We start from the raw sequence: 24,755 nt of genomic DNA, 5'->3' as shown, positions 1-24,755 counted from the left end.
TATTGTGTCTTTCCAATCAAGGTTCTGCTGTTTGGATATTTTTCTTTCTGTCTTTGGAAAAATACTTTTGGGTCTTATTACATGGTATCTGATTTGCTCATATTGGGGTGGTTTCTCACAAAGAAAACTTGCAAGGTGGGCTTTTGACATCTGAGTTTTATTACAATATAATTCCATATATGTGCAGGTATCTGGACATAGTAAAGTTTTTGGTCTTAAAAAAATGGACCATACGTTTTTGAGAACAAACTTCACTGTCTCCCTTTTGCATTGAAATTTTAAGGTGGTTAGGTCAAAAAACCTACATGAATGACCAGGTGATGATTTTTATTTTAAAGGTCACTTTATTTTTTAAAAGATTTTATGTATTTATTTTTATTTATTTGAGAGAAAGTGTGAGAGAGGGAAAGAGAGAGAGCTCGAGCAGGGGGGAGAGGCAGAGGCAGAGGGAGAGGGAGAAGCAAGCTTCCCGCTGAGCAGGGAGCCTGATGCAGGGCTCAATCTCAGGACCCTGGGATCCTGACCTGAGCTGAGGGCAGACACTTAACTGACTGAGACACCCAGGTGCCCCAAGATTTTTTTAATTTATATATATATATGTGTGTGTGTGTATATAAACACACTTATATACATGAGCATAGATAATTAGGAGTGTATTTGATACATTTCTTGCCCCCATTTACTTATAAAAATATGAGAAGAGTATTATTTCTGTATCCTATGGCCCATGGACTGGCAGCAACAGCAACACTTTGGAGCTTGTTGGAAATGCACAATCTTGAGTTCTACTCCACACCTACTGAAGTGGAATCTCTAGGGCAGAATCCAGGGATCTTTTTTTTTTTTAATTTTATTATGTTATGTTAATCACCATACATTACATCATGAGTTTTTGATGTAGTGTTCCATGATTCATTGTTTGTGCATAACACCCAGTGCTCCACGCAGAACGTGCCCTCTTTAATACCCGTCACCAGGCTAACCCATCCCCCACCCCCTCCCCTCTAGAACCCTCAGTTTGTTTCTCAGAGTCCATCGTCTCTCCTGGTTCGTCTCCCCCTCCGATTTGCCCCCCTTCATTTTTCCCTTCCTAATATCTTCTTTTTTTTTAACATATAATGTATTATTTGTTTCAGAGTAGGAATGTGTGCATCAATGCCTAGTGGTACAGTGCCTGGTGATTGATACATAGAAGAGGAAGTTCTCATTTTGTATATATTGAATTGAATTATTGAATATTTTCATCTATTTGTTGTCCCAGTCTTGTGACTGTGTTCTCCATCTTCTGGTATTACTCTGCATTAGACGCAAACCCTGTCCTCCCTACTCACATCGCCAAACGTGACCAGTATGTCATTCTAAATACACTTAATACTCATTTGCACTAATTAAGTAGTCATCAGTTATGACTACTATGGTTACTGAAAGTCATCCATCTGTCTGGAACAGATAGAGCTGACGTCAGTATAACTAGTTAATACATAGCCAGGTACACAAAGATCTATTTTGCAGTGCTTCAAAGCCACTTAATGCATTTGTCTTGGGGCAGTTGAATAGAGTGGGGGAATCTAATGTTTCATAAATAAAGGACAGTTACAAGCACAGCATATCTCTTTTAGACCAACATTCTTATAGCCTAAATTGATAGAATCATGGACCTAGGGTCCATCTGAGAGCTCTAAGGAAAACTGTCATCTGTTTCCAGTAAACCCCCACTGCAAGAAGCATGAGTCTGGGAAAAAGAAGACATAGACACAAGCCTCAACTCTCAGCTCTGCTCTAATAGCCACATGATCTTGGTCAAATTCTTAACCCTCTCTAGGTCTCAGTTTCCTCCTTTGAAAAATCCAAGTAGGCAGATGATTTTGAAGAGGTAAAGAGAAATACTGATGCAGTAATTCAGAAACCTGTGAGTTTAGGAAGCCAGATCAGACCCATAGGGACACAACACAAAGGTCTGCTGGGGGCCTGCAGGAGGTTATAAATAAGTGAGACAGACCCTGTATAAAGCAGTAGGTAGATTAATTGTAGTGAGATTGAGATTCTTACTGCCTTACAAAAAAAAGCTTGTGGGAATCAAACAAAAGGTCCTAAACAAAAGGACCAAATGAAACACAGAGATACCAGTTTATAACCTCTGATTTAGAGCCTTTAAAACCGTTAGACCATTTATGTTTAAATGAACATAATAGCATCTTTGAAAAGCAAAAACAAAAAACCTGAAAGCTTGCCCTTATGGGAAAACATTGACATGTTTCCCCAATGATTGAAATAAAGTTCAATTGCTAAAGTTTGATATCTTACAATTTCCTTCCCCTAACTCTTCTCTTTGACTCTGCTTAAGCTGAGTCAGGAATAATGGCATTTATGTTGCTATGGTAAACCTTCTGTGTTCACTGAATAAGGTTTTACATATTGTAGTTGACATGATTGTAACCTTCTTTGGGTTGAGCAGTACACAACCTGTGCAGCTTTACTTGGCAGGCCTGGTTAATGGTTGTATCCACTTTCAAAATGTAGATAATTTTGTGTCATTATGAAAAGAATTGAGAATATGAACTGAACTGATAGGCAATTTACAAAGAAAATCTCTGTGAAAATGATACAGTTCCATATACTTCCATAGCTTCATTCAATTGACCTCATTCAGATTCAAGTCAATTACCAATTATCAGGGCCAGCTGAGTAGGTTTCTGCCTGTGCCTAATGACCTCTATCCATCTGTAAAATAAGACCTGCTATGGCATATTCAGGGTTCTTTATATAAACATATTAGCCTTCTAATTTATCTTGAGCACCACATTATAAGAATAATAGGGAATGTGTTTAGCAGATAATGTTGGGACAGAATCAAGATCATACAGAAGTCTTTGGAGGATTTTTGAGTAAACATAATTGAAAGAAAAAATAGGATTTGGCCTATGTGGATTTTGTTTTTTGTATATTTACTTTTTTAAAAAGTCCCCCTCAGGGCGCCTGGGTGGCTCAGTTGGTTAAGCGACTGCCTCCGGCTCAGGTCATGATCCTGGAGTCCCGGGATGGAGTCCCGCATCAGGCTCCCTGCTCGGCAGGGAGTCTGCTTGTCCCTCTGACCCTCCTCCCTCTCATGTGCTCTCTCTCATTCTCTCTCTTTCAAATAAATAAATAAAATCTTTAAAAAAATTAAAAGAAATAAAAAGTCCCCCTCAGGCCATAATGGAAAAATGTGGAAAATGTCCAAATGGAAAATGTCCCAACAGGATCTGGCTAGGTTACCCTTAACCTCTCAACATTCTAGACTAAGATCCTTATGTCAGTTACCCTGTGCTTAGTTTCTGCTGCTTCTCTGTTGATGAAGTATGAACTTTTGATCATCAGAGGATGCCACCCAAGAAGGCAATGCACTTTTTCTTTCTAGAGTGATCAAGTTCTGGGTTATTGGATCCTAACTTTTGCTTATTCTAACTCCTTACTAAGTATTCTCTTCTCTATGCTGTCTTCTCTATCCCCCTCTTTCTGAAACCCGCAACTTAAAAGCCTATGCTGGATGGCAGGACCAAATCCTGGCTATAAGGAGTTGCCAGCGTTGCCCAGACTTCTCCTGAGAATCCATCTCTGGGCCATATTCCTGAGCTAGAGTGTATAAGATTCCACCTTCTTTATCTCTTTGGGAACTCAACTGTATATTGATCTTTAATATTTTTACAATGGCAACTTTTTTTCATTATTCCATATTACTAAATTCCATTATGTTGTCCTTGTTTAAAAAAAAAATTGAGTGGCTCAGTTGGCTAAGCAACCGACTCTTGATTTCGGCTCAGGTCATGATTTCAGGGTCATGATATGGAGCCCCATGTTGGACTCCATATTGGGCATGAAACCTGCTTAAGATTCTCTCTCCCCCTCCCTTTGCCCCTCCCCCCACATGCTCTCTCTCTCTCTCTCTCTCTCTCTCTTTCTAAAAATAAAGTAAAATAATAAAATTAAATTAAATTTTAAAAATTGAGTACTTCAACTAAAGTGAAAGTATCCCCTTACAACACCAGAACCAATGCCACTCTCCACTAAGAGGCAACTATTGTAATAATCTGTATATTTTTGCAGATCAAGTCCTATTCATCAACATGTATGCATATAAAAATAGGTAATCTTGTTATATGGTCTTTTTTTTTTTAAATGTAAGTGTCATCATGATGTATCTATTGGTCTGCAACATAGGTGGGTTCAACAGTGTTTTAGACATTTTTTTTTTTTTTGCCAGTATGTGGATTGATCTCATTCTTTTAACTGGTATTCCTGGAATGTATATATTATAGTTTATTTAACGATTTCCTTAGTCATGGTAATTGTTTTACCTAATTAACTTCTTATTCCAAATAATGCTGCTGCTTCTCTAAGACTCTCTGTGCATATGTGTACATATGCCTCAGTGACAGAGTTCTAGAACAAGAGGTGCTGTGTTAAAGAATATGTGCACTTGAAATTTTAATGAACACTACAAAATTGTCCCCCCAAACAGCTGTAATACCTAGGCTTTTAGTCTGTGTTTAATAGCATGGAAAAATTTAATTGACAATTTGTTCAAAATATTTAATTTTTATTTTATAATATATAAAAGTAAATCAAGCAGATGAATATTTACATCAAAGAAATTTGCATAATTTCTCTGGTCATTCTAGGTAAAAGAGATGCCAGAGGATGTGATACTAAAATACTTCTGGGCCAGTTTTCTGTAGAGAGTGCTAAATACTCTAGAGGTGCCCAGTATAGTTGAATGTTAAGTTAAAATTTAATTTTTAACAAAAAATGAAAGAAGAGTTTTATAATGACAGCCATATCATGATCACATCACAGTTTTATCAGGACAGTTATCTGATTAATCTTGCAAACCTTAATCATAAAATTCAATCCATTCTCATAGGTGTCCTTTTTTGTGTTTTTGCAGTTTGTAAATGCCATTTTTGTTGTAGCCGAACTATAATATCCAATCTAATTATGAGCTGATATATGTACAAAATGCTCACCAAGATTTTTGGTTCATATTTTACTGACTTTGCATCCAACTAAATGATCTGTAAAATCTCCTAATTCTATTGTCTTTTTTTTTTTTGCCAGATCATTGAAGTATCAGTAAAGGGTCAGCATTAACACTCCACCAGATTAATCAGAAAAGCCAACTTTTAAACACATCCCCAGAATGATTTTAGTACAAAACAGCCCCCTTATGCCTCTTAATGTTTTCCTTTTGCACATTACTACCGTATCGCATCACGGGACATTAAGCATATTTCAACTCGTGGGACTAACTCAATCATGTTTTTAGAAATTGAAAACAAATGTTGTAACTGGATGAACGATAATATTGAAGTAATAACAATTTCCTAGTAGGCGTACTTGCTCAATGGGTTGCATGGTCCTTCAGCTTTTGAACACTGAAATGTTTATCACTGACTGAAACCGTTTCTTATTGTTCTTGCTATTGTTGTTTTTAAGGCAAAATCGTGTCAGTAATTTGGTTTGCTTTGGTGGCATCATTGTCCTCATTGGAAGGTAGCTTAGAAAGTTGGATTTAGTTCAGGGGAAACAGGGACCAACCTAATGCTAGACTTGATTTAACAGTTCTGCCCTCTTTCATTTTTGCTGGAATGTTCTGTAACATAATAAATGTACTGAATTGTGCTGGCCTCAGCCTGAAGCATGAGGTTATGCACTTTTTTTTTAAGATATTTAGAAAAATCTGTCTCTATGCTTGGCAACTACTCCGACAGAAAACAGATAAAAATAAGGGTGGTTTATCAGTTTTGCTGTTCTTATCATGTTTCAGGTTGAAGGCTGTTGAAATGATGAAAAACAAACAGCACTAAATAGGGTTCCGTCATTATTGCTGCTATGGAAAGCTGAGTTTTTCAGGATCAAAGAAAAATGCATTTGCTTTTAGAACTACAATCCTTCATTTTGAGAGGTGCACTGCACTCAGATACTGATGGGTGAAAAATAGAGCAAATTGGAGAAGGAAGTAAAATATGTGCTGTTGTGGGAACTTGGAAATTCAAACAAAAGTAGGCTGGCATACTTCTAAAAGCTCTGAATTTTCAACATGCAGTTTCTTAAGAAAAAAGTCGTGCCTGAGGTTTGTTATTTCTGAGCAACTGGAGTAGAGCATAAACACAGGTTGCTTCCATCTCATCAAATTTTAAGAACTCCCTTTATCTCTGTAAACATGTATCAAAGTAATATTCCCATGCCAGAGGGCTTTGAAGAATGTTCCTGTATATTTCATTGATCCAAAAGAAACAGCTTCATATTTTTAAACTTATATTTTTAAAATTTTGCAACTCAAGTTGAAGACTTCCTATTTCCCTGGCATGGAAATTGCCATGAGAAATTGTCAAACACAGTAGAGACAAGGAAGCTGTTGTTCTTCCCCTCAAGGAGATTGTCAACTGGCATAAAGATAATAACCAGAAAACAAATACGAGGTAAGGCAGTTGCTGAAAGAGAAGTATACATTTCCATAGGGATCCAAGGAGGAGTAAACCAGGGGGAGAGTCTTGGCCGAGGATACAGCATGTGAAAGGTGTCTTAAAGGAAGGTAGATATCAACACGTAGACCTGATAAGGAGGAGGGAGGGCCTGCATAAGCAAAGGCCCAGAGCTAGGAAAGCTTTAAATATGTGTAATTTGACTAGAGTTGGGGAAAGCTATGACTCTTATAATAAAAATTATCGCCTGAGAACCACGCAGTTTTAACTAGGTAAAGGCAAATAAACATTCTCAGATATACAAGGCATCATGCATATTTTACATAAAACATTATTCAAAGACATATTCCAGCAAACCAATAGATGTATCCTAATAAAAAACTCAAGAGTTGGTGAGGCTATTATCCCACAAATATTTACTGAGTGCCTACCATGTGCTAAGACATCAGCGAAATGGTGAGTGAAACCAACAGGAGATTCCATCATCATGGAGATTACAGTTTAGCAAGAGAATTAGGTACCAAATAATCCGATGAGTAAATATATAGTTATAAATTCCAACAACTGCTGTGAGGTACATGTCTAGCATGCAGGCAAAGCACTTCTGAAGAATTTCAATTGATTTAAATTGATATCTGTTATGGACTGAATTGTATCCCCTCAAAATTCGTAAAGGCTTAACCCTCCCCCAGTGTAACTGTATTTGGAGACAGAGGTCTCTCTCTCTGCACATGCACAGGGGGAACACCACATGAAGACACAACTAAAAGGCTGTTATCTTAAGCCAAGAAAAAAGGTCTCACCAGAAACCAACCCTGATGGCACCTTAATCTTGGACTTCTGGTCTCCTAAACTTACAGAAAATAAATTTCTGTTTTTTATGGCACCCAGCCGTAGCAGATGCACACAATATCTAAAGGACAAGGAATGGTTTGCTGAGTAAAGAAGGAAAAGCTTTCTAGGAGAGAATATCTCAAGAAAAGGCCCTGGCATAGAAAATAGCTTAGCCTATTTGAGTAATTAAATGAAAGCCAGTGTGGCTGGAAGGCAGTGTGGGTAAAAGGGCGGATTCCGCATATTTATTTTCCTTTTTAAGGGTTGTTTATAACATCTTTATTAATTGTATAACTGTGTCAACAGCAATTCTTTAAAATAACTGTTTTACTTGTGTATGGTTCTCTTGTGTCTCTTCTTATTCTTATAAAGATACCAGTCTGACTGGGTAAGGGCCTCACCATTATGACCTTATTTAACCTTAATTACCTCCCTGAAGCCTCTCACCAAATACAGTCGAGCTGGGGGTTAAGGCTTTAACATATGGATTTTGAGAGGACACAATTCAGTCCATAACAGGTATCAGTTTAAATGACGTTTCCTCAAAAGTGCTTAGCCAGCACATTGTACATTTACTTCATAACAGTGGTTGGAGATTTAAAATTATCTACTTATTCATATGATTACTTACTATCTAATTCTCCTGCTAAACTGCAGTCTCCACGAGGAAAGGATTCTGTTGGTTTTGCTCACCACTTCATCGATGTCTTAGCACATGGTAGGCACTCAGTAAATATTTGTGGGATAATAGCCTGCAGAGTCTTACGAGAGTATATAGATGGAAAAACAAAGTAATGAGCACTTTCCTGTCTGTCCCTGGCTGGTGGCCAGGGATGAATTAGGACAGTCAATGTGTGCTGGTAATGTGTCACAACCAGCTCTGTAGGGGAAATACAAGTATTTGCCAGTTTCCTTGGTGTACGTCCCCCCACCATATCTGATTTCAAGGTAGAAATGTGACATCACTGAATGCAAATCTCGGGAGAGATGCTCAGTAGCACACCATTATATAATAGTTTCGGCTCAAGAATATAAATGTAAAATAATTAAGAGCACTGTGTTTTGAGCATAGCCTTTATTTTTAATGTTTATTTGAGCAAAATTTCTGAGAATTTAACAATTGGCTTTCGCCAGCTCCAGCACACCATTGATAGATGAATAAAATTTATAGAGGTCAAAAGCACAAGAATTTATAATTTATTATTGTGCAGGGAAGGAGGGAAAAACAATCCAAACCGATTCTTATATTTTAGAACCAAATAGTAAGGAATGAGGGAGAGGGAAGAGCAGATTTGAGCAGAGAAGATGCTGATTAATCTTGGAATCTATTTATTTCTAGAGAAACTTGAGGGCAACTTGAAATATAGGTCTCCACTTATGCTCAGAGAAAGGGCTATCGCTTTAGGAATCATTTTTTTTTTGAAAATTATTGCTGAATCATGAAGGGGAATGAGAGAAAGGAGGACAGAACTTTGGGGACATTATCTACATTTTGACAGCTGGCTGAGGTGTGTGAATTAGAGAAAGAGATACAAATGGAAAAAATCCAGAGAAGCATGAGGATAATCAGTATAAGCATTAAACAGAAAAACATATCACTTACTGAGGCACAGTCTAAAGGGATGCTGGTGGATTTCTGAAGATGGCATTTAGAGTTTTGTCTTAGTTTCCAACTTGCTAGAAATTCTACCCTGTCACAGACTCAATGGAACCATTACATGTGAGTCACAGTTCCTCTTGGCTCATTCCATGTGCTGCATGTTTAAGGTGATTTTGTATTGGAGATCATTATTTAATCACTTCCCTTCCTACCTTCAACCACAAGGGGAGTATCTGTTGTTTCCCATACTCAGTAGCACAGGAAGAAAAGCTTTTCAAGGAACTTGCATTCAGGATTGTTGAACACTGCTAAAGGAGTGTTCTAAAGGGCTGGGCTACAAGAAAGGTGCCTTTTTTTTTTTTCACTGACCCAACTGGCAGAAAGAAGTATGAAGCAAAGATAGTGCCATGGAATGTGGTGCTAAAGTTTAGCACCGTGCAACCTCCATTTGAGTCCCTTTTTGTCCATTTACCATGAGCTGGAGGACTTCAGGGCAGCTTCCAAATGTTATAAATCATAGAAGGGAAAAGGGAACTGACAGACCTTTGCTGAATACCTCCCAGGAGCCAGGCACTATGGTGGGAAAGCGGTTTATTGCCATCTCATTTGCCATGACAATATATGTGAAAGCAGAAAGTTCTTTTAATGTAAGGTATTATTTATTGGAAATATGAGGAGAAAGGGGAGAACAGCTTGAGGGGGTAGATTAAAGCAAGATTTTTGAAAGCCTAATCTTAAATGATCCTGCAGTGATTCTCTCATAATTTTCTCAGCATTAACATTAACTATTCCTTTTGTCAGCTTCAGAGGTAGAATTTTAAAATGCAGTTTGTACCTACAAAGTAACTGCCTCTTCCTTTGGGTTTGCAAAACACTCGGTATGTTTAATTCAGCCTTCAGACTTACTAGGTAATTAACTAGAGTTAATTACCATTATCTCGATTTAAGAAAAACAGGAGAGCAAGGAAGAGGTTAAGTGACTTTCTCTAGGACACCCAGCCATTTCTATCTGGAAAAAGTATCTTGAACTTCATGATCTTACTTCAAGCTAAGAGACACTTCTAACATTTAAAACCCCCCAAGAACTCTTCCTCCTAAAGAAGCGGTAACATGTAAGTTAAAAGGGTCAGCTCCTTCCCTATCTTACATATGAATACACAAGATTGGGCACTTAACAGTATTTTGAATTGGGGGAGAAAAAAATGCGTTTGGCACAAGTCAGACTCTCTTCTTTCTTTTCTTCCACAGCTTGTAATTTAGACTCAGGCACATATTTTTTCTTTCATTACCACCTTGAAGAGGTTGCTACTGTTTGAAACTAGAGTCATTCCTACCAATTTTCCAAGATTCTTTGATATCTTTCTGTCTGAATATAGATCTATGCATCATCCAGACTTTTGAGAATGGTCCCTGATACATATTTTGGGGAAATATCCCTGCCATTATCTAGAATTGACTTGATATTTAGGGCTCAGTTATGAGGCTTATGGCATGGTTTCCACTATAAAGAACTGCATGAAGTTGTATCCAATTAAAAACAATGCAAAATTGGGATGAAGACAATTAAGGAAAACAACACAGAAAAAGAGAAAAAGGTATTACTCGTAGTCTTAGAACCTCCCCAATGTGGGGGGCTACTTCCCAGATCAGAAGACGAAGACATGGAGGCCACGCAAAGCATTTTCCAGTCCTTACCCACCACCGTGGAGTAGTCTTCAGGCATTCTCTGCACAATTCTGAGCCTTTGTCAAATGTGGGATTTCTTTCATTAACTGAAGATTCCTGCTTCCTCAGTCCTGTTTCATTAACTGAAGAGTCCTGCTTCATCAGTAGGCTTACTGAACATGGATGGGCTGCTCATTACATAAGGTCTCTGATGCCAATCACTGATTTATTTTCTTATTTCACAAACATTATTGAACACCAGCTACATGGTTGGTGCAGGACACACAAAGATAATAGAAAATATAGTTCCTGCTTTCAGGTTATGCACCATGATTTGTGGATGACAGACCCACAAGGCTAATTAATAATGCGATATAACTGAGACTGTACTGGGGTGGTATTTGATGCTCGACTTAAGTGATCTGGAACAGAGGTTGATTAATTCTGCCTGGTGGGTGAGAGACTGGGGGGATGGGAATGTCATGGAAAACTCCCCATCTCACAGGTTTACTAGTAGAACAAACTAGATGTGGACCTTGGTGCATCAGGTTTCTAATTGTGTACTAAAAAATGTTCTGTCACTTCAAAGACTCTTTGTCTCAATGGGTTTTTGCATTACATCTCAATGTCATGTCACTTTGTGGAAGCTAGATTTGATCTGCACTGCTCAGTAGTTAAATGAGGGTATTATTTGTTACAAAATGCTTACTTAATACCTTGTGGCCACTTGGCACTAGAGAGAAATGTCATTTCAGTTGTGTCAGACACCCTAGTGCTCACTAAACTCATCTATTTGGAGTTCTGGTACATTCCTTGTACAAGTGCCTCACTAGGTCAATGAAAAGTTTCACATGTAACTCCCAGAGCCAACAGTATGACTACAAAAGTCATTGTTTCTGTTTTGCTATTCTAGCCTCCATGATTCCCCCATCCTTCCTGTCCTTCAAGTCCTAGTTCAAATGCCACATCATCCACAAAACTGACATATCTCTTCCTCCTCCTCCTCCTCCCCCTCCTCCCACTCCTCCTCCTCCTCTTCCCCCTCCTCCCACTCCTCCTCCTCTGCCTCCTCGTCCTCCTCCTCCTCCTCCTCCTCCTTCTTCTTCTTCTTCTGCTGCTGCTGCTGCTGCTGCTGCTGCTGCTGCTTCTGCTTCTGCTTCTGCTTCTGCTTCTTCCTCTTCTTCTTCTGCTGCTGCTGCTTCTGCTTCTTCTTCTTCTGCTGCTGCTGCTTCTGCTTCTTCTTCTTCTTCTCCTTCTCCTTGTATTTTAGTATAAATAGTTAAGTAAACTTTTACCTCATTGATAGATGCTGAACTCTTTAAAGGTATGATGTAAGTCATCTTTAATGTTGTACCCCCTATATTACTTAACAAAGTGCTGTTCATTGAATGAAGAGAAGGATATGTCAATGGACAGATGGATAAATAAATGAACACATAGATACACAAATGACAGGAAACAGTGGCATGTAGCTAATGAAGGAGACTGTCTGTTGCTTAGTGTCTGTGGTGGTGATGGATACCTATTCCTGTTGATTACATGTTTCCCAGCCAGGTAAATATTGACGATCAGGAGGAGAAAAATATTTTGGATTCAACCATACTTGACACATAAACAGACTCACTCTTAAGAGTTTGATAAGAGACAAAAAAGGCTTACCTAGAGATTTAAGAGCACAGATGTGTTATTTTGTTAGTATTCTTTTCAACACTTGAGGAAATTCCAGTGTTTCAACCACATGACTGTAATCCAGTTCAGTAAATTAGATTGTCTCCTTGGAACAGCAGATCTTGTCTTTGGGTTTTGCTCACTCTCTCACCTTCTCTTGTTTGAATTGGGTTCCACCAACTGGAAAATGTCCCGTAAGTCCCAAAGTAATGGAGTTTAAAAAAAAGCTCAGAGCTTCTTCAATAACAAAGATTAAGGCTTTTATTTTTCCACATAGAAAACTTAAATTTCACCTAGAATTTCAAAATACATTCAACTTTGGAAGAGAAGGGAGTAAAAACAAAAAATACACCTACTCTCTAGTGATTATTTTTTTAGTAGGAAATTATTTTCATTGAAAATATCCTGTACGTTTTTCAGTGTGCAACATTTTAATATTTTAATTATCTATTTCCCACTAAGTTGATTTTAAAACTTCCTTGCTGGGTTTTAGAATATGAAATGTTTCAGACTGAGTGATTTTCTCATTTTTATTTCACAAATTGAACTGAAATAGATGGAGAAGTTTTAGAAAAAGATATAGCCTAATTAGATCTTAAACAATTTTTTTAAAATATCTTCTAATATAAACAACCTAAATGTTTGTGTTTTTTTATAACAGTTTCAAAATAATGTCTACTTTGTGTTACATGATCAATGACCACAGTAATTATAGATTTAATGTTTTTACATTTTGAAACCAAATTAATTTTACTTGGTATTTGATTCCTTATCCTCTGGTTATAGTGACTTGATAATACTTTTTATTTTAGAGTGCTCTGAAATAATCCCAATAGCTAGTTGAAAAGAATTAATGGGTTTAAAACCTACTTAGTAAGAATTAAAATAATTTTTATGTTTTGGTTTCCTGATAGATTTATTTGGACTTTTCTTTTCTCTTTGTTTTTCTTATAGTGCGGGAGTTGGCCGGACTGGTTGTTTCATCGTAATAGATGCCATGTTAGAAAGAATAAAGCATGAAAAAACTGTAGATATTTATGGCCATGTAACTTTAATGAGAGCCCAGAGGAATTACATGGTTCAAACAGAAGACCAATACATCTTTATCCATGATGCACTGTTAGAAGCAGTGACTTGTGGAAATACCGAAGTGCCAGCTAGAAACTTGTATGCCTATATTCAAAAGCTGACACAAATAGAAACAGGAGAGAATGTCACAGGAATGGAGCTCGAATTTAAGGTATGATATTGGATGTGATGTGGTAATTCAGGAGCAAGTCATTCTGGGATTGTCTTTGAGTAGTGCCTTCACTTTCTTAACCTTTCAAATTCTGAAGTTACAAGATTCACTTGACCTTCTCAGGTGTCTGACTATAAAACACTTTCTTCCTCTTTCCCTTTTCTGTTCTTTGCTTCCTAACAATACCTCGAGCTCTTTTGTACCCTAATTTAAATTGAGAGATCATACTCTCAAAACATATTTAAAAATTCAGTACACTATATGGAATCATTAGGTAGAAGTGAAAAGCAGTGCAATTTGAAGAGTCCTTTGCTTTGAAGTAAACACAAGCTTTATATCTAAAGAGGAAATCTTGAGTACATTGCATCTAACTGTAGGCTAAAATTATCTTTGTCAGATTTTTTTCTTTTTTTCTATTCAACAGCGTCTAGCCAGCTCTAAAGCTCACACCTCAAGATTCATCAGTGCCAATCTTCCATGTAATAAATTCAAAAATCGCCTTGTTAATATTATGCCATATGAATCCACAAGGGTATGCCTGCAGCCTATCCGAGGAGTAGAAGGATCTGATTACATCAATGCCAGTTTTATTGATGGATACAGGTATATACTCTTACTCCCCTGACAGTCCAAAGCCTTGATATTTACATGTGCCCTAGTTTCACAGCCAGAATGAATTTCATCTCAATTCAAAGCATCTTCTTTCTGCATAGGTCAGCATTCAGTCCTTTGGTTTTTTTTTTTTTTAAGATTTTATTTATTTATTTGAGACAGAGAGAGAGCACATGAGAGGGGGGAGGGTCAGAGGGAGAAGCAGACTCCCTGCCGAGCAGGAAGCCTGATGTGGGACTCGATCCAGGGACTCCAGGATCATGACCTGAGCCGAAGGCAGTTGCTTAACCAACTGAGCCACCCAGGCGCCCAGTATTTGTTTTTTATTATTTTTGGTAGGAGTAAGAAGAAGCAGTCATGGAATCTTTAATCTGGCCTTCTGCATTCTTCCTCAGAAGCCATTTGGTTGTGGAAGGAGTTAATGAGGAAGCTGTTTTACACCATATTTCATAAATTTCATAGATTGTGTAAGAGTCCTATCTACAAAATGAAGACACCACTGTTTAAGTGATTTGTATGATACATGGAACTGAGTTATTAGTGTTGCACTAAAATTTAAATAATAATGATAAAGACATACATCATAATATTAACAAAACAATTTCTTTTGCAAAGACCCCAAATGTATTAAATATTCTCATTTGATTACACAGTCTTAATGGAGATTTACTGCAATTGCCCTGATGTTATGTTTTCAGTTTTCATTAGTGGGTTTGATGTTTACGTATCAAATGTGAACCTTTGCATGTTCTCTGATTACTTTAACATGCTACTTTTATTCTCTGTAATTCAGACAACAGAAAGCCTACATTGCTACCCAGGGGCCCTTGGCAGAGACCACTGAAGACTTCTGGCGAATGCTCTGGGAACACAATTCCACCATTGTCGTGATGCTCACCAAGCTGCGTGAGATGGGCAGAGTGAGTGTTTTTTTATAAGACATTCACTCCATGAAGAAATGACGATTTCATTTTAATAACCCAAGGGCCAGCATCATTTCTTGGAGATGTGGAGTTTACCAGACACATTATGGGCCATTCATTACTCTTGTGTTGGTTTTTAGCTTGCAAAGCCACATCAAGTTCTTTAATTTGTGTGCTTTGAAAAAAGATCTAGTATTTTGTTTCCAGTGCAGCATGATCATAGGAGCAAAGAAGTAGATGTCCCTGTTTGACTTAGGTCCCGACTGTTGGCATAGTCTTTTTTCCTTTCATGCTGGACAAGCTGGAGTTTCATGAGCAAATGTGCCATCATTTCTCTGTGTGAAGAAACTTGACTTTCTTTTATGTGTGAGGCAAATTCTTACCTGACCTTCCTCCACCCCATACTGAATAGGGTGTTAGAAAGTTACATAGTTTTTCCAAGGATATATATAATCTGGTCATCTTAGATCTACTTTTTGAAAATGATTATTCTGAAAAATACATAAAATAGTATTAGAGATACCTAAGGACCTACCACTTAGATTCGATAGATGTAAGCATTTTGCTATGTTTGCTGAAGATATTTTCTTTCTCTCTTCCTTGTATAAATGTAGAGAGCAAAAAATGCCAAACTAGGAAAGTAACTTGACTATCCTGACTATTCATAGTTGACTCTCTGCAAGATTTAGCCAAATCATTAAAACTGCTTGGGCTCCAGTTTCCTCAGCTGACAAGGGAGACTGGACCAGATCAATATAGAATTTTCTTTCTGCATTCACACTTGATGGTTCTGTCCATTCCCTAACACAGTGATGCAAGTCTATTCTGGTGGTTCAATGCGTGGTTAACAGGGCCAGCATTACATCCAAGGACCGATGTTATTATTTGGAGAACTTGTAGGTATGAAGACACTTACCCTTTCAAAATATTCAATTCAATTGTTGTCTATTAATAAGCTACTGTATGCCAGTAGTGTGCTTGATATCATGAGCAAATATTAAACCATTTGATTTTCCTATTCTCAAGGAACTTATGGTTTCCAAAAGAAAACGGATCACATGCAATTGGAATGGCCTTGAATTTTGAACTTTTATTAATGAGAGAAAGAAATTAAATATATAGATTGATAGATGCTAGATAAAATTTAATTGGTACTTTGTATAGTTTGCCATTAATCTTCTCTCGTTTTAGGAGAAATGTCACCAATACTGGCCAGCAGAACGATCTGCAAGATACCAGTACTTTGTTGTAGATCCAATGGCTGAGTACAACATGCCACAATATATCCTAAGAGAATTCAAGGTCACAGATGCTAGGGTAAGTTGACCAATCTTATGTTCTTAAACATTAGCTGAAAAGCAGTCTAAAATGCATCTCTGGGAGAAACATTTGCCGAGTGACCATATTCCCAAAGTGAAAAGAATAACTGATCTTGGAGGACTGTTTTGTTTTTTAAAATAAGAGTAACTTTTCCTCTGTCTGGCAAGTGTTCTCACAAACCCAGGGTTGGCTTCCATTCAAACATAACATCTGGCAGCCCAACTTGGGATATACTTGGTAAGTGTGTGTCCTGGGAAGCATTTACTGATTGGTTGGCTGTGCTTACATTCACTTTCTCAGCTCATTCTCTTTGGAGCTTTTTGACTTCTTCATTACTTGAGGCTGTAAATATGTTGTTGTTTTGCAAAGCCCTTTAGGTCATGTGGGCTTGGAGGTTAATTTGGTATGATTTTAAAACTGCAGAGCAAATGGCATTCTTTAGAAGACTCTGACAAGCTTTGCACATTATAATTTGATTCCTGGCATGGTTTATTCCTCAGTGTGCTAATGTGTCTGTCCATGAGAGCTGTGCACCCATGACCCTTGTTGGCTAATTTTCATTCCGCATTTCTTATCTAGATTGCTGAGTCCAAGGTTCAGCCCTGATGTAAGATGTTCTATGCATAAACTTTAATATCCTTGCCTTTGGCCACTTTCAAACCATGACTACAAACACATCTTAGGAGAGAATGGGGTCAGTCCAAAGCCCTGCTTTGTTTTTGGAACTGTCACAGTAGGTGGGTTGAATAAAACTCCAGGATAGAGCTATTTACTTGATCCATTGTTTTTTCTGGGAAGGAGCTTTTCCGACCAATACTCATGTTTAGAGATTGTCTGCTAATCCCCAAAGCTGTGCCCTGGCTGTTGACCTAAAGTGAAGGAGAAATTGGTTAGCAGGCTGGTTGGCCCAGGTGACAGACCTGTTAATCCCAGAAAGTCTGAAATCTTAACTACCCTGAAGGTGACCGTACTCAAGGTAGCAGTTAAGTCTATCGGGCTCATTTTTGAGTTGCCCAAGTAAGCATGCCTTGGTGACACATCCCATTGTTTAAAAAAAAAAAAAAAAAGTGCCCTTTCAGAATTTGAAGATATATATGTGAGTGAAAAATCTTAAGTACATTCCAGGGAAACTCACCAATGATTTCTGATGATAAAGACTAGGGGCCAGTCTCTGCAAATAGCAGAGACACCTTCTTTACTACTCCTCACTTGCCCAAATTAAATCTGATCGCAAAAAGCAAAAGAAATATTGAAGAACTTGTTCACATTCTTTTTATTAAAAAAGGCTCCCTGAGATTTTATAATTTTCTTAGCTGCCATAGCATATGCTGTTTGTGTTCCTAGTGTGTTTCTAATCTTAACTTTCAGTTTAGAAAGCAAGCTGGCGCTTGGAATGCAGTTTTGTTAAACAGGTAACCTTTAAATGGAGTCAGCTGGTCTCTCCTCCAAATAGTAAGGGTTTGTGCACATGACCTCTTCTTGCTGCTAAAAGCAACTGCGGTCAGAAGTGAAATCCCTGACATATGTAGAGGAGGACATATCTGCCTTTGGCTTCCTTCCTGTGCTTCCCAAGCCTTCTCCAGAAACGAAGGGAAGTAAATCATGCTTCCGTGGTAACCATCCGTGTTAGTAATGGGGTCAAGCAGTTATTTTCATATTCCTGAGTGTTCTCACAAAGTTAATGTGATCTCCCTGCTTTATCAAAAGATGACAGTCAGGAATATGCCCTGTTCCTGTGGAAACAAGACTAGTTGAGCTAAACCATCCCTTCCTCTCAATATGACTGAATGAAAAAGATTGTGTCTCGTCTACTTGACCAGAATCTTGGGAACATACACACCCATATCCAAAAGGCCTTTAAAGGGGAAAGAGGTGTTACAAAAATGGAAAGGAGGAACAAGTTGAAGCCTTAACTAGGAGCAGGGCCTCTTCAAATAGGATCAGTCTCTCTAAGCTTGGAATTTGGATTCTTTCCCTCTCAGTGGATTAAAAAAAGAAAGTTGGTGGGTGGGCATAATTGTTACTCCTATTTCTGTAAACAGAGGGTCCCTTCTGCTTTTGTTGTGCTTCTGAAAACACTGTTCTAGAAGGAGTCAGAAGCACATTAGTAGCTCCTTCTCAAACCATTTATACTTCATGAGTCAGAGCAGTTTTGCCCAATCACTTTAGAAAAGACTCCTCCTCTATCCAGCTTGTTTTCTTTCCACTGTTTGGTCTGTCTCTTAAGCCCCACCATGAGTCCCTTAATTCCTGTGGTCAGCCAGAAGAGTCCTTTTCAGAATAGGGTGTTTATTTGCTAATAATCTCTTTCCTCTCCTTGAGGGACACCTCACTTCCTACTCAACAGCATAGTTGCATAGCACATGCTGTGGAGGCTGCCATGGCTAGAAATTGTATGCCCCTGAGACATGTAGGGCATCCGGGTTAACAGCTACCCAGTTTGTGTCAGATCCTCTCAGCGTCACTATTTTTCACTTGACAGTGCTAGAAATAAGCCAGCACGGTGGATGTGAAGTTATCACGACAATAGCAAAATCTCTGGTCTGGATGACATGCCTGGATGCTCCTTTCAATATTAAATTATTGGCTTCTGAAATTTTTGAAATAGAGTATATATGTTCCACTTTGGTTTTGAAGGCAAATTTTGGTTCTCGGAAGCATTTACTAATATGGGAACTAGATGGCTCTTTATAAGAACCCAGGTTTTTACTTGGGCATTCCAGAATAAATTTGCAATTTAAATATATGTGACTGTAGACAGTGTTAATAACAGATAAGACATACATGAACTGAGTTTCTAGTTAAACATGTTTCTAATTTCTTCTTACGCCCCGCCTTTTTTCTTTCTGGAAAAAAAAAATCATTCTTGCTGCTGTGGTCTGTGCACTGGCTGAATCCTCCTGGCATCCTTCTTTGTGGCTGGGTATGTGGCTTTCTCTCTAAAGGACGGTCAGTCCCGAACAGTGAGGCAGTTCCAGTTCACCGACTGGCCAGAGCAAGGAGTGCCAAAGTCTGGAGAAGGATTTATTGACTTCATTGGCCAAGTCCATAAAACAAAAGAGCAGTTTGGCCAAGACGGGCCCATTTCAGTCCATTGCAGGTGAGTGAAGAATCAAGAATGATGAGTTTCCATTTGTGATTAATGTCCTAATAACTTTGAAAATGTGCATTGTTGTCTATTCATTGTCAGTACAGGCTTATTGGAGTGAATCTGCATAATTAATATTTTATTCTCAGAAATATATTGTAAAATCTTAAGCAAGGACTCATTTCTCTTTCTTTCCATAAAATGAAAATAACCAGAGGTAAAATTTTTATCCCCAAATTTTACCTCTTGTAACAAAGACAAAACTGTTTTTCCTTGCCTAGTTTACCTTTTTTTTTTTTAAGATTTTATTTATTTATTTGAGCAAGAGCAAGAGAGAGAGAGAGAGAGAAAGCATGAGCAGGGGGAGAGGTGGATGGAGAGGGAGAAGCAGACTCCTCCCTGAGCAGGGAGCCAGATATGGGACTCGATCTCAGGACCCTGGGATCATGACCTGAGCCGAACGCAAACGCTTAACCGACTGAGAAAGCCAGGCATCCCTCTTTCCTAGTTTACCTTAACAGGAATTGTTGGTACATCTGCTAGGGAAAATTTGTTCAGTTAATCATCTCTTACTTGTTTTACTTCCATGGCATTACAATGATAACTGTCTTTCTGTATCTACCTCCTGTGGTTGTCTTTTTAGGAAAACCATAAATAGTTATCCAGCCTTAATGACAATACTAATTCTTGCCAGTCAGTAAATGATTAGAATGGTACCTCGGTTAAAATTGCAATTTACCTGAAAATTGTTGCTATATCAGAAAATGAAGCACCTTCAAGTTAATTATTTTCAATAGTTTCCACAGCATTTTATAATTCAAGTCATTGAAGTTAATAGAAATAGCAAATAAAAGGTTCAGAAAGGACACTCACCATAAATCTAGTGCTTTGGGAAGTTGTTATGCAGAAACCTTCCAGCAAAAGGAATTTTTTATTCCTTTTGTAAATAATTTTATTTACACTAATATATTTTCAGATTCTAGCAATTTGAAGTCTCAGTTTCTAATCTCTTTGTGGTCAAAATCTTGAGAGTTTAAAATTTTACTTTGCTTCAGAAAAAAAAAAAGAAAAAAGGAAGGAAAGAAGGGAGGAAAGAAAAAGAAAAAGAGAAAGACAGAAAGATTCCAAATTACGATTCTTAGTGAAAGGGGAGACAAGCTCTCAAAATAGGAGAAATATTCAACTCCAGCTTTAAGGTAGCTGAATTCTAGCCTCACATCTGTCATCATGTAGCTCTATAACAGAATCTTAGAATCTCTCTAAGATCCTTTTGAGTGCATCATGTTCCCCAGGGATGATATGTTCTGTGAGTAGCAGACCTTCTTTATTCACATTTGCTTTGTGTTGAGTTTGGTTACTCTAGACAACCAAAGATCATGTAGGGAACAACATATGGACTCAACTATTCAGACAAAGTAGATGGTATAGACTGGACTGAAATTACCTGGATATTCCCCTTCACTTTCGACATAATTTGCCCAAATGCTAATTCAAACTTTTCTAGCATAAGCTATAAAAAAGAATATATTTAATATATACATTTAACTTTAGACATTTCCCCATAAGTTTATAAATGTGTGTTACTTCCCATTGCTTTTGCTGTCACAGAATGATTTAAATACTCCTTTAGTATATGGATTTTAACTGTGTCCTATTATCTCATGCACACACATATATACACATGACTTCTAGATAGTTTCTCTTATCTGGGTATATCCTTAAAATATTAACTTTATTTATAACTTATTAAACTAGCATCGTAAAGTCAACAAATTCAGAAGTGATAAGGCCAGTGTCTGTTATTTTCTTGAAAACACCTAGTAGAAAGCCAGAAACCCTGTATTTCAATACATTTGAACAATCAAATCAAGGTTAAATATAGAGTTGGGAATACCTGGGCCATTCAGAAAAAAAAAAGAAAAGAAAAAATATCCTAAATCACAGCTTCTCAGGAGTAAGAGAGACTTTTAAGGTTGAAAGGGACCTTCAAGGTCATCTACTCCATCTTAACAGAGAACCTTCACTGCCCCTGGACATCCTCAGGCACTTTGTAAAGACTGCCCATGGATTTTAAAGCCTCACTTAACAATTCTGTTTGGGCTCTTTAGAAAACCCAATTTGTAAAGGGACACACTATTTATATATGCCTGTCAGCTATTTCCCTAAGTAAATGAATCCATCCATTTTCTACAGCCTGTACCCAAGCGTTACACATGTCATTTAATTAGGATCCAAAAATGTAGGGATTTTTCAGATTATTCACTCTTCTCCTCATTACCTAAACCTCCAGATGCTTTCCTACTTTTTAAGAGCACGAAAGCTATGAATTAATTTTCTCCTCTTGCTGCAGTGAACATTCTGGAATTATCTTAAAACAATAAAGAAAACAAACTCAAAACCTTGCTAATGTGGTAGAAAGAATCCTGGTGTTTTAGCTGCTGAACATCTAAAAGTAGTAGATAAGCTCAGTGAGGCTCATGCATTTTTTTTTAAAGGTTAGAGACCCTTTTGAGAATCTGTTAAAAGTTTTCAGTTTCAGGAGAGAGAACAAATGTATATACATTTACACAGTTTGTAAATATAAAATATTCACCGACCCTTCTAATTACTGAATAAGGATCCCATATCAAAAAACCTGTCACAGAATCTGTTTTCTCATATCAAAACTGACGTCTCAATCTGAATAGTCTATACCCTTTCTAAGTGATGAATCATCCTGCATAGATTGTGACCACAAGAAGTAAATAATACACTAGAAAACTTGAAGAGGTCGAGTTTATCTCACCTTATCTGGTATTCCATACTTTAAAAATACTTAGAAGGCAAGGTCTACAATTGCAGGATCTCCATGAAGAGTATTAACCTATACTTTATTTATCCTTCTCTGAATCTATTTATTTTGCAATATTTATGTTTCCTACATCTTTCCAAAATGGAGTAGAATCCCAGTTGAAAAGGCATTCTACTGTATTGGACTTAATCTTAATTATTCCACATTCATGCTCACATTTTACCATGACACATTATCCCAAGAGTAGTCATTTCGTGAACCCAATACCACATTTTCCTGAACATTGCTGTTGAAGAACCTGGTGTAATATGGAAGCGGGTGCATATATGTTTACTTCCAAGCGAATGTGGTCAAGACTCTGAGTGTCACATCCTGTAACGCTGTCTTTGTTATTATGGCAGTGCGGGCGTTGGAAGAACTGGAGTCTTCATAACGTTAAGCATTGTTTTGGAAAGAATGAGATATGAAGGAGTTGTAGATATCTTCCAGACTGTCAAAATGTTAAGAACACAACGACCAGCCATGGTACAGACAGAGGTGAGAAAAATCTCTATGAATTTATCATGTCTCAAGAGCCAAATATAGATTTTACTAACCAGAACCTCTTAGAGCCCAGAGACTCTCAACACCAGAGCAAAATACAGGAAAATACTGTAGGAAAACCATCAAATTGTTCAATATTTTGAAACTCCTTTTTTCCCCTCTGTCTATGGGAGTGACAATTTCAAAGTCTTACAGTTGCTTTGGAAGTTATGTTAGATTATATATTAGGTTGAACCATGATAAATTATCGCTATTTGACCACTTTATAAAGCACATTGCCTGATACATAACAGACCCTCAGCCCATTTTACTTCTCTGTTCTCCTATGGTCATTTTAAATATTTGGATCCTGGATAAGTCCTAGAGAGATTAATACCCCATTTTTTACTCCAATAACTGATCATGAAATTCTCATCTTTTGTGATTTAGACAGTCTGGCCTATTGACTGTTCATTTCTAAGGATAAGATGAGTGAGTGTTTTTGTTCCTCAAAAGGCCACTAAATATATTCTATATGTATTCCTAAATTCATTGCCCACGATATCTTCCAAACTGTGATTTCAAAATAGCACAAGTATTTGGCTTGCAATACTCAAAGCATGATGTTGGCCTGACAAACTTAATGGGTGTTGGGGGTGGAAGAGAGAAATTGGACATTTAAAAACCCTTAACACTTAGCCAAGCAGCTTACTGTGACAACATAGGAAAGCAAACTCCATTTATTTTGCGTTACCATTTTTATTGTAAAAAATGCACATTTAAGCAAAATAGAAACTATCTACTTTCAGCCCCATTGGCTACTAAAGATAAGTTTCTTTTGCGGCAAAAACTCTATTTTTTTCTATCTCTCCAACAATGCCCCAACTTATTCCAATATGACAGTGTTCTTCCCTATCTGAAAAAGGACATGTTTCAAGTTATTTTTTTAATGTGGGCCTTTCTATAACAGATAACTAGCAATCACACTGAATTAGGCCAAACGACACGGCTATTTTTTTATATAGACATCCAGTCTCGGGATGCCATTTCCAGAGGATGAAAAACTTGAAAGTCCAGAACCCTTTTTAAGTGGCTTTGTGTACCTACTGTTCCTCACACTTAGTTGAATAACAACATCAGAAATGGTGGTAGGTAATTCTGATTGCACGTAGTAAGGTCTACTATCTGATAAGATCCTTTTTATTCAAATTCTTTTGGCAAGAGCCCAGAAGATAAATGAATCCAGGCTTTCCTCAAAACAGCGTGTGTCTGGATCAGTCTCTCCTTAATATGCAAACTGAGAATAAGTTATCACAAATAGATAGTTGTAAAAGACAACAGTGATACATTCCCATGTTCAGTGGTGGTAATTGTTTGGTACTACTTGGAGAACAACTCACACTTGCCTGGAAGATAGTGTTCACTCTAGCTGTTACTACTTTGGAATTAGGAGACGATTTTAGTCAAATCGAGTGGTGAAGTTAACAAACACCCCGCATGGCTGATCATTCTTTGCTCACTGAAACGGATTGGTATTGGATTGACTTAATTGATGAGAGTAGTGATTTTGCCCCCATCCAGATGTAACATCTGTTTTTGAATATTGATTTTCATCTTTCTATTAAAATGGACTCATGGCCCCTTCTCCTCTTTCTTCCCATGCTTGGTCTCCTGCAGGACCAGTACCAGTTCTGCTACCGAGCCGCACTGGAGTACTTGGGCAGCTTTGATCACTATGCAACGTAGAAACCCCTAACCCACTTTGGGTTCTTACTGCAGGCCCTTCAGTATCCACGGAGTCTCTTCTGAGCCATACAGGGCACTTGAGAAGTCCTTCTTAACTTCTAGCTAACTACCACTTAGTGGGACTATTACACACAAAACAAAATAAAAACAAACTCTTCTGGGTGGACCAAGAATTCACAGTTTAATAATCTAACCTGAAAAAATAATAAAGAGAATCCTGACTGGTGAGGCATCTGAAGGATTTTTACAGATACCTCAAGGATTCAAAATAAAGGGAAGAAGAAA

The 24,755-nt window shown here is 37.7% G+C and overlaps 1 protein-coding gene across 1 annotated transcript in view; it reads left to right on the top strand.

The window, feature by feature from the left end:
• PTPRD (protein tyrosine phosphatase receptor type D) overlaps positions 1-24,533 on the top strand; it is a 424,904-nt gene extending 400,371 nt beyond the window's left edge. Inside the window, exons 28-34 of the mRNA XM_088019124.1 lie at positions 13,183-13,468; positions 13,893-14,071; positions 14,874-15,000; positions 16,195-16,320; positions 19,269-19,423; positions 22,604-22,739; positions 24,402-24,533. Of these exons, the coding sequence (XP_087875250.1) occupies positions 13,183-13,468; positions 13,893-14,071; positions 14,874-15,000; positions 16,195-16,320; positions 19,269-19,423; positions 22,604-22,739; positions 24,402-24,470 (1,078 nt within the window). The 3' untranslated portion in view covers positions 24,471-24,533. The remainder of the gene's footprint in view (positions 1-13,182; positions 13,469-13,892; positions 14,072-14,873; positions 15,001-16,194; positions 16,321-19,268; positions 19,424-22,603; positions 22,740-24,401) is intronic.
• The last annotated feature ends 222 nt before the right edge of the window (positions 24,534-24,755 follow it).

This window comes from Eumetopias jubatus, unplaced genomic scaffold, assembly GCF_037043125.1.
Source record: "Eumetopias jubatus isolate StellerSeaLion01/CBP00866 unplaced genomic scaffold, mEumJub1_p1.0 scaffold_15, whole genome shotgun sequence".
NCBI lineage: Eukaryota > Metazoa > Chordata > Mammalia > Carnivora > Otariidae > Eumetopias > Eumetopias jubatus.
The sequence above is the reverse complement of the archived record's forward strand: the minus strand, read 5'-3'. Positions and strand labels throughout refer to the sequence as shown.